This window comes from Bombina bombina, chromosome 5, assembly GCF_027579735.1.
Source record: "Bombina bombina isolate aBomBom1 chromosome 5, aBomBom1.pri, whole genome shotgun sequence".
In the NCBI taxonomy this organism is placed as follows: domain Eukaryota; kingdom Metazoa; phylum Chordata; class Amphibia; order Anura; family Bombinatoridae; genus Bombina; species Bombina bombina.
In genome coordinates, this window is record NC_069503.1 from 1,158,064,153 (window position 1) to 1,158,084,167 (window position 20,015).

Genomic DNA, 20,015 nt, shown 5'->3' on the forward strand with positions numbered 1-20,015 from the left:
TTTCTTCTGCAAGTAGAGTTTTAAAATTATCAGCCTTACAGTGTGATTCCCCTTATCTTATTTAAGGCTGTTCTTCGTACCAAATTGGGTTTTCTTCCTAAGGTGGTCTCAGACCGCAATAGCAATCAGGAGATCATAGTCCCTTACTTTTGTCCTAATGCTCCTTCTCAGAAGGAACGTTTGTTGCACAACCTGGATGTGGTGAGTGCCTTAAAGTTGTATCTTCAGGTTACCAAGGATTTTAGGTAATCCTCTTCTTTGTGTACGCTGGTAGGCGCAAGGGTCAAAATTCCATTACTCTTTCCTTTTGGCTGAGGAATATCATTCGTTTGGCTTATGAGGAAGTGGGGCAACAGCCTCCTGAGAGGATTACGGCTCACTCTACCCGTGCTGTCTCTTCTTCCTGAGCTTTTAAGAATGAAGCATCCATGGAACAAATCTGTAAGGCTGCTACTTGGTCCTCTTTTTATACTTTTTCTAAATTTTACAAGTTTGATGTTTTTGCCTCAGCTGAGGCTTCTTTTGGGAGAAAGGTTCTTCAAGCGGTGGTTGCTTCAGTTTATGTCCGCCTGCCTTTAGTTTTCCCTCCCTGTCCATTCTGTGTCCTCTCTGGCTTGGGTATTGGTTTCCCAACAGTTATGAATGAAATTGTGGACTCTCCATGTCATTGGAAAGAAAACAACAACAAAAAATGTATTATTGTTTTTTTCAAATTCTTTTTATTGAGAAACATAGGATATCAATACAAGGAAATGTGTACCATCAAGAGCATAACAGGGTACAATAAGTTGACTAACAACTAGCCAGTAGAGAATAACCAGATAGAGCATTGATCATTCTCCTCGAGGAGCAGCATGATGTGAACACTGCAGATCTTTGAAATGCGTGTGGGGTTCCAGTATCATATAATTCTGAATTTCTCTTCACTGTAGACCAAGTCAATCCAAATGATTTGTATTCATGTCTCTCCCACAAATAGCAAACTGTCGTGGGTAGTTCCAAAGCAGATATCCGCCAGGATTTCAGGGGAAAGTCCCCTATAGTTGTGCATTCCGTCGCGCACATGTCTTCCTCTAGAGCTCTGGTTCTCACTGAGCAAATGGGATCAATGTCTGTGCAGTCATAACGATACTGTGACACAGGTCCCACTGGGTATTTAGCCTGTTGTGCTGAGATATAGCCGTTCAGGTTACGTCCCTTACCAGCCTCACATGCTTCCAGTCTTGGCCGGGTCACAACTGTTGCATTCTGTACCTCTTCGCAGAGACCCAAGCAGGTATTCAATAGACCATCCAGCAGTGGAGTAAACACTGCACTTAGCTCTTTAATAATGTCTGCGTAGACAAGCATGTTTACTTTAAAAGGTGTGAGAGCAAATGGGTTCCCCTAGCGTGGTAGGGAAAGTCCTTTTTGGATAAATACCTTCCGAGGTTGAGAAGATGATACGATCTTAATCCACTATAGTTCCCAGGCACAAGTTCTGCCAAGGGAGATGTAGATGGCCAAGGATTACGGCAGCAAAGTGATCTCCACAGAGCTTCAGTCTGTTGCCCCCATCTTGAAATGCCTCCCACTGGAAGTCCAAGAAAACAAAATGTATGCTTACCGGATAAATTATTTTCTTTCCTGGCATGGAGAGTCCACGACCCGCCCTGATTTATTTTTAAATTGGCATTTCATTTTTCTATCCTTAAGGCACCTACAGTATATACCCTAGTGTTATCCTACCTTTTCTTTATTCCCTCAGCTGAATTACTGGGGGAGTATGGGTAGTGGGAGGATACTTAAACCCTGGCTGGGGTGTCTGTCTCCTTCTGGTGTCCAGGTGGTGAATTTCCCCAGCAGTTATGAATGGAATCATGGACTCCATGCCAGGAAAGAAAATAGTTTATCAGGTAAGCATAAGTTTTGTTTTTCTTAAAGGCATTTCTGTTAAAGTGATACATGTGCTAAACATGTATATATACTGAATATATATATCGACGTTCAAGTGGAAACCGCGCTTAAAAAAAATATGAAATTAGATAAAAAGTTCACTTATGACTTTCTGATAATGTGTATCCCCTTACCAGAATCTACCTCAATCTGATGAGGTAAGTTGCTGCACTGCAAGTGGTTAATAGGGTTCCGATACAGGTGTGTCTAATATGCTGAGGGATGTCTTTTATAATTTCAACCACCTTGTGGAGTATGCAGTAACAGGGTATTTCACATCCAGTTCTCTCATCCAGTTGCTCAGATGTGGTATCCACCTCTTGGAGTATGTAGATACAGACTGATAGAGTTTTAGAATATAATTTTTTAAGCGCTGTTTCCACTTGTACACCCATTTTCACATATATATATCTATTTGTGGAACTTGGTTTCACTTCTAATATATATGTTTTTTAACAGCTGCTAATTATTCTTCCCCCAATCAGCGCAATCTTTGGTGCTGCTTGTTTACAGTTTTCTGAACTGTAACGTTCTACTTGCTTCCATATATATATATATATATACTGAAAACGATGGATTACCAGGCTTCTATATACTCCTGGATAGGGCTTATTAACTAGCTGACAGATAACATTACCGTACATTCTGCTTGTGGAGCAGCAACATCTTGGTCCCTGAAGAACAAGTCGTCTATTAAAGGGATGTTTTAAGCTGCAGTTTGCCAGACTTTCATTTCACTTTACAAACTGGGTGTGGCTCAGTCAGACTCAGCAAAATACGGAGCAATACTTTATTTTTTTTTGCATTTATTGCTGGTGTCCTGTTTCTTTTTCCCACCCTAATCATTTTGGGTATTGCTTTGTATCTTGCTCACCTGGTAAGAGTTGGATGGAAAGGCCAAGATAACTAGAAATAAGAAGAGAAATTTCTCTAACTTGGCCTATATCATATCTGAGATTCCCAGCTCCTATTTCTGCTTTTTCTTCCTATGATGGGCAGCCTAGGAATGGTCTAATGCAGAGGTATCAATCTCATTGTAACCAGGGGCCACTGGCCAAGTGTTCTTCTCCTATGAGGGCCACTTGAACAGAGTGAGTGCCCTGGAACTGGATATACTAGAGACTGGAAGTGACATTTACCCAAGTTGTAGTGCATGATGGGAGTTGTAGCCCTCAATAGACATACACATCTTGTCAGTGCCTATATACAACATCAACTTATTACACCAATTAGAACCCTAAAATAAAATGATGGCACCAAATTAATAATTTACCAGATTAAACTATCTTGAGGGCCGCATATGGCCTCAGGGACGGTACTTTGAGACCACTGGTCTAATGGAAACTGCGTCACTGTTTAATAGGTAAAAGAGATGGGTTTCTTTTTGTCTCACCTGGTGTTAGATAGGATACAGGGTGACATAGAAATGTCTGTTTGTGTATTGTTATAATTTCCTGTAATTAACAGATCTTTCATTCTTTAAACTAAAAGCTAACATGGCAGACTTCACTTTACACCATAGGGCCTATTTATCAAAGCATCAACCGAAAATACGCTGGAATTTCACGTCGTAATTGTCGCAAGATTAATCCGCCGTAGTTATCAAAGCTTTAAGATTGGCAAATGTTGAAATTTGTGACGTAACATATCCCGCAATCTCAATCTGACACACAACGATGCGAGTTGAAAACCTGTGGAATTCAAGCGGAATCGTGTTAATTCGCCCTCCTATTCGACACTATTTGAAGCTCTCACAAAGTTATCAACATTTCTTCAGTTACGCTTGTGTCTTTTCCGACTCAGCATACCTAGTTTTCAATCCGCCATCCTTCAGGTCGCGGATGCCATAGAACTCAATGGGAGTCGGAAAACACAGAAAGCTTATGTTCGATGCTGCAAGAGAATGAAGTATATAACATAATAAAAGTAAATGAGAAACTTTATTAAAATTGTATACCCTTTCTAAATCAAACAATATCATTGCTCCACATTTGGTGCACTAGTAGATATAGGGCTAAAAATAAAAAATACATTACTACTTATGGATTATGTTACAAATTTGTCTCTCATTACAAAGCAAGGGGACAATATTATTTCCACAAATTTGTTGAAAAGTTTTGCCCCAAACTTGTTGCACTAATAGATATAGAGATAAAAATGAAATAAATACACAACATAATATAGCTAACTTCCTTTTTATTTTTTGGAAAAATCTATTTGCAGATGTTTAAGCCATGTAATACAAGTCCCACTCTCCACTTCCCGCCATATTTGACGCAACACTTTTCACACCAATTATGACGCAAACTCCTAAATAACCCACACACTAGTGATTGTTAACACCACTTTTGATTGGAATATGCATAATCACATGATTTATGACATCAGCCAATCTGATTCAAATACAAATTATAAACTATCACTAACGAATCAAATTGCTCGATACTTGTGTCATTGATCACTCAGAACTTGTAAGTGCCATTTGTTACATTGTGTATTATACATTGTATATTATACTTTGAAAGTATGTATATGTGAAATTAAAATGAAAGATAAACATTGATACTGACATTAGGACACACAGTGTAAAATTCGAACTGATGTTTGATTTAATATAATCTTAAGCTGATAGCTCAAAGGGATAGCCCACCTAACATTAAAGGGACAGTAAACCTAAAAACTAATGTTATATAATTCTGCACATAGTGCAGAATTATATAACATTATTTTAGTGTTATTGTTATAAAACCTTTTTTTCCCTTAGAATTTTTTTAAAAATATGCCGCTTTTACAGACCCGCTCTCTGCTGAGCGGGTCTGTTTTTTTTTTTACTCTGCGCATCGGGCCAGCTGTATAGTCACAGCCCGGCCAGACCGCGCCATAACATTAATTGCAGCTCGCTCCTGCTGTCAGACAGAGCAGGAGCGAGCTGCACTTAATGTTATGGCGCGGTCGGGCCGGGCTGTGATTATACAGCTGGCCCGATGCGCTGAGTAAAAAAAACAGACCCGCTCAGCAGAGAGCGGGTCTGTAAAAGCAGCATATTTTTAAAAAATTCTAAGGGAAAAAAAAGGTTTTATAACTATAGCACTAAAATATTGTTATATAATTCTTCACTATGTGCAGAATTATATAACATTATTGTTTAGGTTTACTGACACATTAAACTGTCATGATTCAGATACAGCAGAAATTAAAATCACCTCTTTACTGTCATGCTATTTTCAGTGTAATTCTTCCTTCTCTTGAATTTCTTTTTCAGTAAGAAATGTCATCTTATATGCCAGCCCATTTTATAACACCTGTGTAGGGGTGGTTTTTAAAAATAAATTGCAATCAGGAGGAGTTAGACAGGTGCAGAGAGAAACCTGACCCAGCTCTTAAAGGGTCAGGAAACCCCAAAATATTCTTTCATGATTTGGATAGAACATACCATTTTAAACATCTTTTGAATTTACTTCTATTATCAAATTTGCTTCATTCTCTTGTTATCATTTGCTGAAGGAACAGCATTGCACTACTGGCAGCTAGCTGAATGCATCTATTTAGCCAATCACAAGAGACAAATGTGTACAGGCACCAATTAGCAGCTAGCTCCCACTAGTGCAACTTACATTTTTACTTTCCTATACTCTGATTACATTTTATATTCACAATTATTCCTACTCAGAATAATAATACATTTACAATATATACATATAGTTGTATAAATAAACACAGAGATATGACAAACAACATTGTTTAGAACAAAAAAAGGAACTTGGGGACATGTAAATATGTTTGCAAAAGATTTCTGACATAACACACACACACATATATATATATATATATATATATATATATATATGTGTGTGTGTGTGTGTAGGTGTGTGTATACATACTAAAATATGTATGTCCAATATTAAAAAGAATTCACTCTCCACTTTGCACCAAATATGTCTCTACTTGCTATATTCGCAATTAGTCCAGCTCAGAAAAAGAATACATTTACACTATATACAATAATGTGCTAAAGAGAAATGTGCTTGTTCGTGGACGGTAATGAAATGGTATAAATAAAGTTGGGAAAAACCCAAATAGCCGCGACATCGATGACTGTTAGTTAACACTAGTCCGATGCTCTTCGCACCATACTTGATGTCCGTGTTTTTGATGGCTTTTTTCATAAATAAGGAGATCGTATTCAGATCCACGGCCGCAATGTTTGGCGAACGTATTGACGCCCACGAATGCAACATAGTTGACGCTTTGATAAATCTCCCCCCATATGTGTTCCTCAGCAAACAGTGTGATAATAATGCGTTGCTTTTCCCCAGTATACAAGATAGCAGGCAATCTTATAATTACAGTGTTTGCTGCCATGTTTTTATCATCTGGTCTAGGAAGAATGAAGGTAGCACAAAGCAGTTATAGGTTCTGGAAGTTTAATGAGTTGATTCTGTGCGGTTTTGGGGACACACAGCCAGCTCCTTCGTGTGATAAAGCCTGCTGTTTCCTGTGCATGTCTTGCAGCGTGTTAAACACATACTTTCTGCAACTTGTTTAGCCCTGATGTTCCGTTTGAATGAGGTGCAGCATTTGTGCCCCTAGTGGTATCCTGTATTGCCAGCGCCTCAGCTTATAGCTCTGTATGTTTGTATGTTCTGCAGGTAATCTGTATGTATGTGCTGCCTTTATATCATGGGTGTATGTGCTGCAGGTAATCTGTATGTATGTGCTGCCTTATATCATGGGTGTATGTTCTGCAGGTAATCTGTATGTGCTGCCTTTATATCATGGGTGTATGTTCTGCAGGTAATCTGTATGTATGTGCTACCTTTATGTCATGGGTGTATGTTCTGCAGGTAATCTGTATGTATGTGCTGCCTTATGTCATGGGTGTATGTTCTACAGGTAATCTGTATGTATGTGCTGCCTTTATATCATGGGTGTATGTTCTGCAGATAATCTGTATGTATGTGCTGCCTTATGTCATGGGTGTATGTTCTACAGGTAATCTGTATGTATGTGCTGCCTTTATATCATGGGTGTATGTGCTGCAGGTAATCTGTATGTATGTGCTGCCTTATATCATGGGTGTATGTTCTGCAGGTAATCTGTATGTGCTGCCTTTATATCATGGGTGTATGTTCTGCAGGTAATCTGTATGTATGTGCTACCTTTATATCATGGGTGTATGTTCTGCAGGTAATCTGTATGTATGTGCTACCTTTATATCATGGGTGTATGTTCTGCAGGTAATCTGTATGTATGTTCTGCCTTTATGTCATGGGTGTATGTTCTGTAGGTAATCTGTATGTATGTGCTGCCTTTATGTCATGGGTGTATGTTCTGCAGGTAATCTGTATGTATGTGCTGCCTTTATGTCATGGGTGTATGTTCTGCAGGTAATCTGTATGTATGTGCTGCCTTATGTCATGGGTGTATGTTCTACAGGTAATCTGTATGTATGTACTGCCTTTATATCATGGGTGTATGTTCTGCAGGTAATCTGTATGTATGTGCTGCCTTTATGTCATGGGTGTATGTTCTGCAGGTAATCTGTATGTATGTGCTGCCTTATGTCATGGGTGTATGTTCTGTAGGTAATCTGTATGTATGTGCTGCCTTTATGTCATGGGTGTATGTTCTGCAGGTAATCTGTATGTATGTGCTGCCTTTATATCATGGGTGTATGTATGTTCTGCAGGTAATCTGTATGTATGTGCTGCCTTATGTCATGGGTGTATGTTCTGCAGGTAATCTGTATGTATGTGCTGCCTTTATGTCATGGGTGTATGTTCTGCAGGTAATCTGTATGTATGTGCTGCCTTTATATCATGGGTGTATGTTCTGCAGGTAATCTGTATGTATGTGCTGCCTTTATATCATGGGTGTATGTTCTGCAGGTAATCTGTATGTATGTGCTGCCTTATGTCATGCGTGTATGTATGTTCTACAGGTAATCTGTATGTATGTGCTGCCTTATGTCATGGGTGTATGTTCTGTAGGTAATCTGTATGTATGTGCTGCCTTTATATCATGGGTGTATGTTCTGCAGGTATAATGTATGTATGTGCTGCAGGTAATCTGTATGTATGTGCTGCAGGTAATCTGTATGTATGTGCTGCAGGTAATCTGTATGTATGTGCTACAGGTAATCTATGTATGTGCTGCCTTTATGTCATGGGTGTATGTTCTGCAGGTAATCTGTATGTATGTGCTGCCTTTATGTCATGGGTGTATGTTCTGCAGGTAATCTGTATGTATGTGCTGCCTTTATGTCATGGGTGTATGTTCTACAGGTAATCTGTATGTATGTGCTGCCTTATGTCATGGGTGTATGTTCTGTAGGTAATCTGTATGTATGTGCTGCCTTTATATCATGGGTGTATGTTCTGCAGGTAATCTGTATGTATGTGCTGCCTTATGTCATGGGTGTATGTATGTTCTACAGGTAATCTGTATGTATGTGCTGCCTTATGTCATGGGTGTATGTTCTGTAGGTAATCTGTATGTATGTGCTGCCTTTATATCATGGGTGTATGTTCTGCAGGTATAATGTATGTATGTGCTGCAGGTAATCTGTATGTATGTGCTGCAGGTAATCTGTATGTATGTGCTGCAGGTAATCTGTATGTATGTGCTACAGGTAATCTGTATGTATGTGCTGCCTTTATATCATGGGTGTATGTGCTGCAGGTAATCTGTATGTATGTGCTGCCTTATGTCATGGGTGTATGTTCTGTAGGTAATCTGTATGTATGTGCTGCCTTTATATCATGGGTGTATGTGCTGCAGGTAATCTGTATGTATGTGCTGCTTTATGTCATGGGTGTATGTTCTACAGGTAATCTGTATGTATGTGCTGCCTTTATATCATGTGTGTATGTTCTGCAGGTAATCTGTATGTATGTGCTGCCTTTATATCATGGGTGTATGTTCTGCAGGTAATCTGTATGTATGTGCTGCCTTATATCATGGGTGTATGTTCTGCAGGTAATCTGTATGTATGTGCTGCCTTTATATCATGGGTGTATGTTCTGCAGGTAATCTGTATGTATGTGCTGCCTTTATATCATGGGTGTATGTTCTACAGGTAATCTGTATGTATGTGCTGCCTTTATATCATGGGTGTATGTTCTGCAGGTATTCTGTATGTATGTGCTGCCTTTATATCATGGGTGTATGTTCTGCAGGTAATCTGTATGTATGTGCTTGCCTTTATGTCATGGGTGTATGTTCTACAGGTAATCTGTATGTATGTGCTACCTTTATATCATGGGTGTATGTTCTGCAGGTAATCTGTATGTATGTGCTGCCTTTATATCATGGGTGTATGTTCTACAGGTAATCTGTATGTATGTGCTGCCTTTATATCATGGGTGTATGTTCTGCAGGTAATCTGTATGTATGTGCTGCCCTTATATCATGGGTGTATGTTCTGCAGGTAATCTGTATGTATGTGCTGCCCTTATATCATGGGTGTATGTTCTGCAGGTAATCTGTATGTATGTGCTGCCCTTATATCATGGGTGTATGTTCTGCAGGTAATCTGTATGTATGTGCTGTCTTTATATCATGGGTGTATGTTCTACAGGTAATCTGTATGTATGTGCTGCCTTTATATCATGGGTGTATGTTCTGCAGGTAATCTGTATGTATGTGCTGCCTTTATATCATGGGTGTATGTTCTGCAGGTAATCTGTATGTATGTGCTGCCCTTATATCATGGGTGTATGTTCTGCAGGTAATCTGTATGTATGTGCTGTCTTTATATCATGGGTGTATGTTCTGCAGGTAATCTGTATGTATGTGCTGCCTTTATATCATGGGTGTATGTTCTGCAGGTATTCTGTATGTATGTGCTGCCTTTATGTCATGGGTGTATGTTCTGCAGGTATTCTGTATGTATGTGCTGCAGGTAATCTGTATGTATGTTCTGCAGGTAATCTGTATGTATGTGCTGCCTTTATATCATGGGTGTATGTTCTGCAGGTAATCTGTATGTATGTGCTGCCTTTATATCATGGGTGTATGTTCTGCAGGTATTCTGTATGTATGTTCTGCAGGTAATCTGTATGTATGTGCTGCCTTTATATCATGGGTGTATGTTCTGCAGGTAATCTGTATGTATGTGCTGCCTTTATATCATGGGTGTATGTTCTGCAGGTATAATGTATGTATGTGCTGCCTTTATGTCATGGGTGTATGTTCTGCAGGTAATCTGTATGTATGTGCTGCCTTTATGTCATGGGTGTATGTTCTGCAGTTAATCTGTATGTATGTGCTGCCTTTATATCATGGGTGTATGTTCTGTAGGTAATCTGTATGTATGTGCTGTCTTTATATCATGGGTGTATGTTCTGCAGGTAATCTGTATGTATGTGCTGCCTTTATATCATGGGTGTATGTTCTGCAGGTAATCTGTATGTATGTGCTGCCTTATGTCATGGGTGTATGTTCTGCAGGTATAATGTATGTATGTGCTGCCTTTATGTCATGGGTGTATGTTCTGCAGGTATAATGTATGTATGTGCTGCCTTTATGTCATGGGTGTATGTTCTGCAGGTAATCTGTATGTATGTGCTGCCTTTATATCATGGGTGTATGTTCTGCAGGTATTCTGTTTGTATGTGCTGCCTTTATGTCATGGGTGTATGTTCTGCAGGTAATCTGTATGTATGTGCTGCCTTTATATCATGGGTGTATGTTCTGCAGGTATTCTGTTTGTATGTGCTGCCTTTATGTCATGGGTGTATGTTCTGCAGGTAATCTGTATGTATGTGCTGCCTTTATATCATGGGTGTATGTTCTGCAGGTAATCTGTATGTATGTGCTGCCTTTATATCATGGGTGTATGTTCTGCAGGTATTCTGTTTGTATGTGCTGCCTTTATGTCATGGGTGTATGTTCTGCAGGTATTCTGTTTGTATGTGCTGCCTTTATGTCATGGGTGTATGTTCTGCAGGTAATCTGTATGTATGTGCTACCTTTATGTCATGGGTGTATGTTCTGCAGGTAATCTGTATGTATGTGCTGCCTTTATATCATGGGTGTATGTTCTGCAGGTAATCTGTATGTATGTGCTGCCTTTATATCATGGGTGTATGTTCTGCAGATAATCTGTATGTATGTGCTGCCTTTATCTCATGGGTGTATGTTCTGCAGATAATCTGTATGTATGTGCTACCTTTATATCATGGGTGTATGTTCTGCAGGTAATCTGTATGTATGTGCTGCCTTTATATCATGGGTGTATGTTCTGCAGATAATCTGTATGTATGTGCTGCCTTTATATCATGTGTGTATGTTCTGCAGATAATCTGTATGTATGTGCTGCCTTTATATCATGGGTGTATGTTCTGCAGATAATCTGTATGTATGTGCTGCCTTTATATCATGGGTGTATGTTCTGCAGATAATCTGTATGTATGTGCTGCCTTTATATCATGGGTGTATGTTCTGCAGATAATCTGTATGTATGTGCTGCCTTTATATCATGGGTGTATGTTCTGCAGATAATCTGTATTTATGTGCTGCCTTTATATCATGGGTGTATGTTCTGCAGGTAATCTGTATGTATGTGCTACCTTTATGTCATGGGTGTATGTGCTGCAGGTAATCTGTATGTATGTGCTGCAGGTATTCTGTATGTATGTGCTGCCTTTATGTCATGGGTGTATGTTCTGCAGGTAATCTGTATGTATGTGCTGCCTTTATATCATGGGTGTATGTTCTGCAGGTAATCTGTATGTATGTGCTGCCTTTATATCATGGGTGTATGTTCTGCAGGTAATCTGTATGTATGTGCTGCCTTTATATCATGGGTGTATGTGCTGCAGGTAATCTGTATGTATGTGCTGCAGGTATTCTGTATGTATGTGCTGCCTTTATGTCATGGGTGTATGTTCTGCAGGTAATCTGTATGTATGTGCTGCCTTTATATCATGGGTGTATGTTCTGCAGGTAATCTGTATGTATGTGCTGCCTTTATATCATGGGTGTATGTTCTACAGGTAATCTGTATGTATGTGCTGCCTTTATATCATGGGTGTATGTTCTACAGGTAATCTGTATGTATGTGCTGCAGGTATTCTGTATGTATGTGCTGCCTTTATGTCATGGGTGTATGTTCTGCAGGTAATCTGTATGTATGTGCTGCCCTTATATCATGGGTGTATGTTCTGCAGGTAATCTGTATGTATGTGCTGCCTTTATATCATGGGTGTATGTTCTACAGGTAATCTGTATGTATGTGCTGCCTTTATATCATGGGTGTATGTTCTGCAGGTAATCTGTATGTATGTGCTGCCTTTATATCATGGGTGTATGTTCTGCAGGTAATCTGTATGTATGTGCTGCCTTTATGTCATGGGTGTATGTTCTGCAGGTAATCTGTATGTATGTGCTGCCTTTATGTCATGGGTGTATGTTCTGCAGGTAATCTGTATGTGCTGCCTTTATATCATGGGTGTATGTTCTGCAGGTAATCTGTATGTATGTGCTGCCTTTATATCATGGGTGTATGTTCTGCAGGTAATCTGTATGTATGTGCTGCCTTTATGTCATGGGTGTATGTTCTGCAGGTAATCTGTATGTATGTGCTGCCTTTATGTCATGGGTGTATGTTCTGCAGGTAATCTGTATGTATGTGCTGCCTTATGTCATGGGTGTATGTTCTGCAGGTAATCTGTATGTATGTGCTGCCTTTATGTCATGAGTGTATGTTCTGCAGGTAATCTGTATGTATGTGCTGCCTTTATATCATGGGTGTATGTTCTGCAGGTATTCTGTATGTATGCGCTGCCTTTATATTATGGGTGTATGTTCTGCAGGTAATCTGTATGTATGTGCTGCCTTTATATCATGGGTGTATGTTCTACAGGTATTCTGTATGTATGTGCTGCCTTTATATCATGGGTGTATGTTCTGCAGGTAATCTGTATGTATGTGCTGCCTTTATATCATGGGTGTATGTTCTGCAGGTAATCTGTATGTATGTGCTGCCTTTATGTCATGGGTGTATGTTCTGCAGGTAATCTGTATGTATGTGCTGCCTTTATATCATGGGTGTATGTTCTACAGGTAATCTGTATGTATGTGCTGCCTTATATCATGGGTGTATGTTCTGCAGGTAATCTGTATGTATGTGCTGCCTTTATATCATGGGTGTATGTTCTACAGGTAATCTGTATGTATGTGCTGCCTTATATCATGGGTGTATGTTCTGCAGGTAATCTGTATGTATGTGCTACCTTTATATCATGGGTGTATGTTCTGCAGGTATTCTGTATGTATTTGCTGCCTTATGTCATGGGTGTATGTATGTTCTGCAGGTAATCTGTATGTATGTGCTGCCTTTATATCATGGGTGTATGTTCTACAGGTAATCTGTATGTATGTGCTGCCTTATATCATGGGTGTATGTTCTACAGGTAATCTGTATGTATGTGCTGCCTTATATCATGGGTGTATGTTCTGCAGGTAATCTGTATGTATGTGCTGCCTTTATATCATGGGTGTATGTTCTACAGGTAATCTGTATGTATGTGCTGCCTTATATCATGGGTGTATGTTCTGCAGGTAATCTGTATGTATGTGCTGCCTTTATATCATGGGTGTATGTTCTACAGGTAATCTGTATGTATGTGCTGCCTTATATCATGGGTGTATGTTCTGCAGGTAATCTGTATGTATGTGCTGCCTTTATATCATGGGTGTATGTTCTACAGGTAATCTGTATGTATGTGCTGCCTTATATCATGGGTGTATGTTCTGCAGGTAATCTGTATGTATGTGCTGCCTTTATATCATGGGTGTATGTTCTGCAGGTAATCTGTATGTATGTGCTACCTTTATATCATGGGTGTATGTTCTGCAGGTAATCTGTATGTATGTGCTACCTTTATGTCATGGGTGTATGTTCTGCAGGTAATCTGTATGTATGTGCTGCCTTTATGTCATGAGTGTATGTTCTGCAGGTAATCTGTATGTATGTGCTGCCTTTATGTCATGGGTGTATGTTCTGCAGGTAATCTGTATGTATGTGCTGCCTTTATGTCATGAGTGTATGTTCTGCAGGTAATCTGTATGTATGTGCTGCCTTTATGTCATGGGTGTATGTTCTGCAGGTAATCTGTATGTATGTGCTGCCTTTATATCATGGGTGTATGTGCTGCAGGTAATCTGTATGTATGTGCTACCTTTATATCATGGGTGTATGTTCTGCAGGTATTCTGTATGTATGTGCTGCCTTTATGTCATGGGTGTATGTTCTGCAGGTAATCTGTATGTATGTGCTACCTTTATATCATGGGTGTATGTATGTTCTGCAGGTAATCTGTATGTATGTGCTGCCTTTATATCATGGGTGTATGTTCTACAGGTAATCTGTATGTATGTGCTGCCTTATATCATGGGTGTATGTTCTACAGGTAATCTGTATGTATGTGCTGCCTTATATCATGGGTGTATGTTCTGCAGGTAATCTGTATGTATGTGCTGCCTTTATATCATGGGTGTATGTTCTACAGGTAATCTGTATGTATGTGCTGCCTTATATCATGGGTGTATGTTCTGCAGGTAATCTGTATGTATGTGCTGCCTTTATATCATGGGTGTATGTTCTGCAGGTAATCTGTTTGTATGTGCTGCCTTTATGTCATGGGTGTATTTTCTGCAGGTAATCTGTATGTATGTGCTGCCTTTATGTCATGAGTGTATGTTCTGCAGGTAATCTGTATGTATGTGCTGCCTTTATGTCATGGGTGTATGTTCTGCAGCGAATCTGTATGTATGTGCTACCTTTATATCATGGGTGTATGTTCTGCAGGTATTCTGTATGTCGGCGCTGCCTTATGTCATGGGTGTATGTATGTTCTGCAGGTAATCTGTATGTATGTGCTGCCTTTATGTCATGGGTGTATGTTCTGCAGGTAATCTGTATGTATGTGCTGCCTTTATATCATGGGTGTATGTTCTGCAGGTAATCTGTATGTATGTGCTGCCTTTATGTCATGGGTGTATGTTCTGCAGATAATCTGTATGTATGTGCTGCCTTTATGTCATGGGTGTATGTTCTGCAGGTAATCTGTATGTATGTGCTGCCTTTATGTCATGGGTGTATGTTCTGCAGGTATTCTGTATGTATGTGCTGCCTTTATATCATGGAATATAGGCCTCTGCCCCTGAGAGTGAGCCTGTTTACAATATAGGCCTCTGCCCCTGAGAGTGAGCCTGTTTACAATATAGGCCTCTGCCCCTGAGAGTGAGCCTGTTTACAATATAGGCCTCTGCCCCTGAGAGTGAGCCTGTTCACAATATAGGCCTCTGCCCGTGAGAGCGAACCTGTTCACAATATAGGCCTCTGCCCCTGAGAATGAGCCTGTTCACAATATAGGCCTCTGCCCCTGAGAGTGAGCCTGTTCACAATATAGGCCTCTGCCCCTGAGAATGAGCCTGTTCACAATATAGGCCTCTGCCCCTGAGAGTGAGCCTGTTCACAATATAGGCCTCTGCCCCTGAGAGTGAGCCTGTTCACAATATAGGCCTCTGCCCCTGAGAGCGAACCTGTTCAGAATATAGGCCTCTGCCCCTGAGAGTGAGCCTGTTCACAATATAGGCCTCTGCCCCTGAGAGTGAGCCTGTTCACAATATAGGCCTCTGCCCCTGAGAGCGAGCCTGTTCACAATATAGGCCTCTGCCCCTGAGAGCGAGCCTGTTCAGAATATAGGCCTCTGCCCCTGAGAGCGAGCCTGTTCAGCATATAGGCCTCTGCCCCTGAGAATGAGCCTGTTCAGAATATAGGCCTCTGCCCCTGAGAGCGAGCCTGTTCAGAATATAGGCCTCTGCCCCTGAGAGCGAGGCTATTCACAATATAGGCAATGTGGCGTCTCCATGTGATTCTGAGACTTTAGGCAATGTGGCATCTCCATGTGATTCTGAGACTTTAGGCAATGTGGCGTCTCCGTGTGATTCTGAGACTTTAGGCAATGTGGCGTCTCCGTGTGATTCTGAGACTTTAGGCAACGTGGCGTCTCCATGTGATTCTGAGACTTTAGGCAATGTGGCGTCTCCATGTGATTCTGAGACTTGTGATGCTTTTTCGGACTCTTCTCTGGGAGAGCCGGCTTACTTGAAGGACACCAGGTTAAGAAAAAAGACTAAATGTCCTGTTGCTACTCTAGATAGTAAGCTTAGAGGTTTGGAATCTCCTGCCACTGGTAGAAAAAAGACTAAATGTCCTGTTGCTACTCTAGATAGTAAGCTTAGAGGTTTGGAATCTCCTGCCACTGGTAGAAAAAAGACTAAATGTCCTGTTGCTACTCTAGATAGTAAGCTTAGAGGTTTGGAATCTCCTGCCACTGGTAGAAAAAAGACTAAATGTCCTGTTGCTACTCTAGATAGTAAGTTTAGAGGTTTGGAATCTCCTGCCACTGGTAGAAAAAAGACTAAATGTCCTGTTGCTACTCGAGATAGTAAGCTTAGAGGTTTGGAATCTCCTGCCACTGGTAGAAAAAAGACTAAATGTCCTGTTGCTACTCTAGATAGTAAGCTTAGAGGTTTGGAATCTCCTGCCACTGGTAGAAAAAAGACCAAGAAATAATGAGTTTTATTATATATATTAGTAAGTAGAAATGTGCGTAGCATTCACACTGCAGCCAGATGGGCTTTTTTTTTTTCTTTTTTAAATTTGTCATGTAGTATATTTTGTTTGCAGGAATGTTGGTTTCGTTCAGATTTTATCATTTCAAAATGTATGGTCTTTACTGAGAGAAATGGTGGTGTTGGAGTTTTGTTTGTGGGATTAAACATATAGTTAAGGGGAGGTTTTTTTTAGAGTTTTTTCTTTTTTATTTTGTGGTTTGGTTATTTAAAGGAACAATCTACACCAGAATTGTTATTGTTTAGAAATATAGATAATCCCTTTATTACCCATTCCCCAGTTTTGCATAACCAACACTGTTATATTAATACACTTTCTCTTGTTAAGTGTAGTCAGTCCACGGGTCATCCATTACTTATGGGATTATATCTCTTCCCCAACAGGAAGTTGCAAGAGGATCACCCTAGCAGAGCTGCTATATAGCTCCTCCCCTCACATGTCATATCCAGTCATTCTCTTGCAACCTAACTAAAGATAGGTCGTTGTGAGAGGTCTGTGGTGTTTTTAAACTTAGTTTATTTCTTCAATCAAAAGTTTGTTATTTTAAATGGCACCGGAGTGTGCTGTTTGTTTCTCAGGCAGCATTAGAAGAAGAATCTGCCTGCGTTTTCTATGATCTTAGCAGACGTAACTAAGATCCACTGGCTGTTCTCGCACATTCTGAGGAGTGAGGTAACTTCAGAAAAGGGGAATAGCATGCAGGGCCCCCCTGCAAACGAGGTATGTGCAGTAAATTATTTTTCTAAGCAATGGAATTGACTGAGAAATTACTGCTGATACCAATGTAATGTAAGTTCAGCCTTAAATGCAGTGGTAGCGACTGGTATTAGGCTGATGAGTGTGTGTACACTGAAATATTTTTCTAGGGAATGGAATTTGACTCAGAAAATACTGTTAATACTGAAGTAATGTCTGAGCCTTAACTGCAGTAAAAGCGACTGGTAGCAGGCTTATTAATAACACTTCATAACTTTTAAAATGTATGTTCAAAACGTTTACTGGCATGTTAATCGTTTTTTGTGAGGTACTTGGTGATAAAACTTATTGGGGCATGATTTTTACCACATGGCTAACTTTTGTTTCTGCATAGAAACAGTTAACTGAGCTTCCCCACTGTTGTAATATGAGTGGGAGGGGCCTATTTTAGCGCTTTTTTGCGCAGTAAAAATTCAGTCACAATCTTCCTACTTCATCCTCCATGATCCAGGACGTCTCTAGAGAGCTCAGGGGTCTTCAAAATTCATTTTGAGGGAGGTAATCAGTCACAGCAGACCTGTGACAGTGTGTTTGACTGTGATAAAAACGTTAATTATTAAATTGTTATCCGTTTTTGGGTATTAAGGGGTTAATCATCCATTTGCTGGTGGGTGCAATCCTTTGCTAACTTAATACATTTACTGTGAAAATTTGGTTGCTATAACTAATTTGGTTCATTGTTATTTCAACTGTGACAGCTTTTTGTGCTTCTTAAAGGCACAGTAGCGTTTTTTTTTATATTGCTTGTAAATTTATTTGAAAAGTATTTTCCAAGCTTGCTAGTCTCATTGCTAGTCTGTTTAAACATGTCTGACACAGATGAATCTGTTTGTTCACTATGTATGAAGGCCAATGTGGAGCCCCATAGAAAGATGTGTACTAAATGCATTGATGTAACTTTAAATAAAAGTCAGTCTTTACATGTAAAGAAATTATCACCAGACAACGAGGGGGAAGTTATGCCGACTAACTCTCCTCACGTGTCAGTACCTTCGCCTCCCGCTCAGGAGGTGCGTGATTTTGTGGCGCCAAGTACATCAGGGAGGCCCTTACAAATCACTTTGCAAGACATGGCTACTGTTAAGACAGAAGTATTATCTAAATTGCCAGAATTAAGAGGCAAGCGTGATAGCTCTGGGTTAAGGACAGAGCGCGCTGATGATGTGAGAGCCATGTCCGATACTGCGTCACAATTTGCAGAACATGAAGACGGAGAGCTTCATTCTGTGGGTAACGGATCTGATCCAGGGAGACTGGATTCAGAGATTTCTAATTTTAAATTTAAGCTTGAGAACCTCCGCATATTGCTAGGGGAGGTATTAGCGGCTCTGAATGATTGTAACACGGTTGCAATTCCAGAAAAATTATGTAGGTTGGATAGATACTATGCGGTACCGGTGTGTACTGACGTGTTTCCTATACCTAAAAGGCTTACAGAGATTATTAGCAAGGAGTGGGATAGACCCGGTGTGCCTTTTTCCCCTCCTCCCATATTTAGGAAAATGTTTCCTATAGACGCCACCACACGAGACTTATGGCAGACGGTCCCTAAGGTGGAGGGAGCAGTTTCTACTTTAGCTAAGCGTACCACTATCCCGGTGGAGGATAGTTGTGCCTTTTCAGATCCAATGGATAAAAAATTAGAAGGTTACCTTAAGAAAATGTTTGTTCAACAAGGTTTTATCTTACAGCCCCTTGCATGCATTGCGCCTGTCACTGCTGCGGCGGCATTCTGGTTTGAGTCTCTGGAAGAGGCCATTCGCACAGCTCCATTGGATGAAATTATGAACAAGCTTAAAGCACTTAAGCTAGCTAACGCATTTGTTTCTGATGCCGTTGTACATTTAACCAAACTTACGGCTAAGAACTCCGGATTCGCCATCCAAGCGCGCAGAGCGCTATGGCTTAAATCCTGGTCAGCTGACGTGACTTCTAAATCTAAATTGCTTAATATTCCTTTCAAAGGGCAGACCTTATTCGGGCCCGGCTTGAAAGAAATTATCGCTGACATTACGGGAGGTAAGGGCTATGCTCTGCCTCAGGACAGGGCCAAATCAAAGGCCAAACAGTCTAATTTTCGTGCCTTTCGTAACCTCAAGGCAGGAGCAGCATCAACTTCCTCCGCTCCAAAACAGGAAGGAGCTGTTGCTTGTTACAGACAGGGCTGGAAAACTAACCAGTCCTGGAACAAGGGCAAGCAGGCCAGAAAACCTGCTGCTGCCCCTAAGACAGCATGAAGAGAGGGCCCCCTATCCGGAAACGGATCTAGTGGGGGGCAGGCTTTCTCTCTTCACCCAGGCTTGGGCAAGAGATGTCCAGGATCCCTGGGCGTTGGAGATCATATCTCAGGGATATCTTCTGGACTTCAAAGCTTCTCCTCCACAAGGGAGATTTCATCTTTCAAGGTTATCAGCAAACCAAATAAAGAAAGAGGCGTTTCTACGCTGTGTACAAGACCTCTTACTAATGGGGGTGATCCACCCAGTTCCGCGGTCGGAACACGGGCTAGGATTCTATTCAAATCTGTTTGTGGTTCCCAAGAAAGAGGGAACCTTCAGACCAATCTTGGACTTAAAAATCCTAAACAAATTCCTAAGAGTTCCATCATTCAAAATGGAAACTATTCGAACCATCCTACCCATGATCCAAGAGGGTCAGTACATGACCACTGTGGACT

General features: G+C 40.5%; 1 protein-coding gene across 1 annotated transcript in view; it reads left to right on the top strand.

Annotated features, from left to right (window-relative positions):
• The window catches only part of MROH1 (maestro heat like repeat family member 1), a 1,587,326-nt gene that overhangs the window by 1,194,926 nt on the left and 372,385 nt on the right, over positions 1-20,015 (top strand). The window contains exon 27 of the mRNA XM_053715983.1: positions 15,761-16,499. Within this exon, the coding sequence (XP_053571958.1) occupies positions 15,761-16,499 (739 nt within the window). The remainder of the gene's footprint in view (positions 1-15,760; positions 16,500-20,015) is intronic.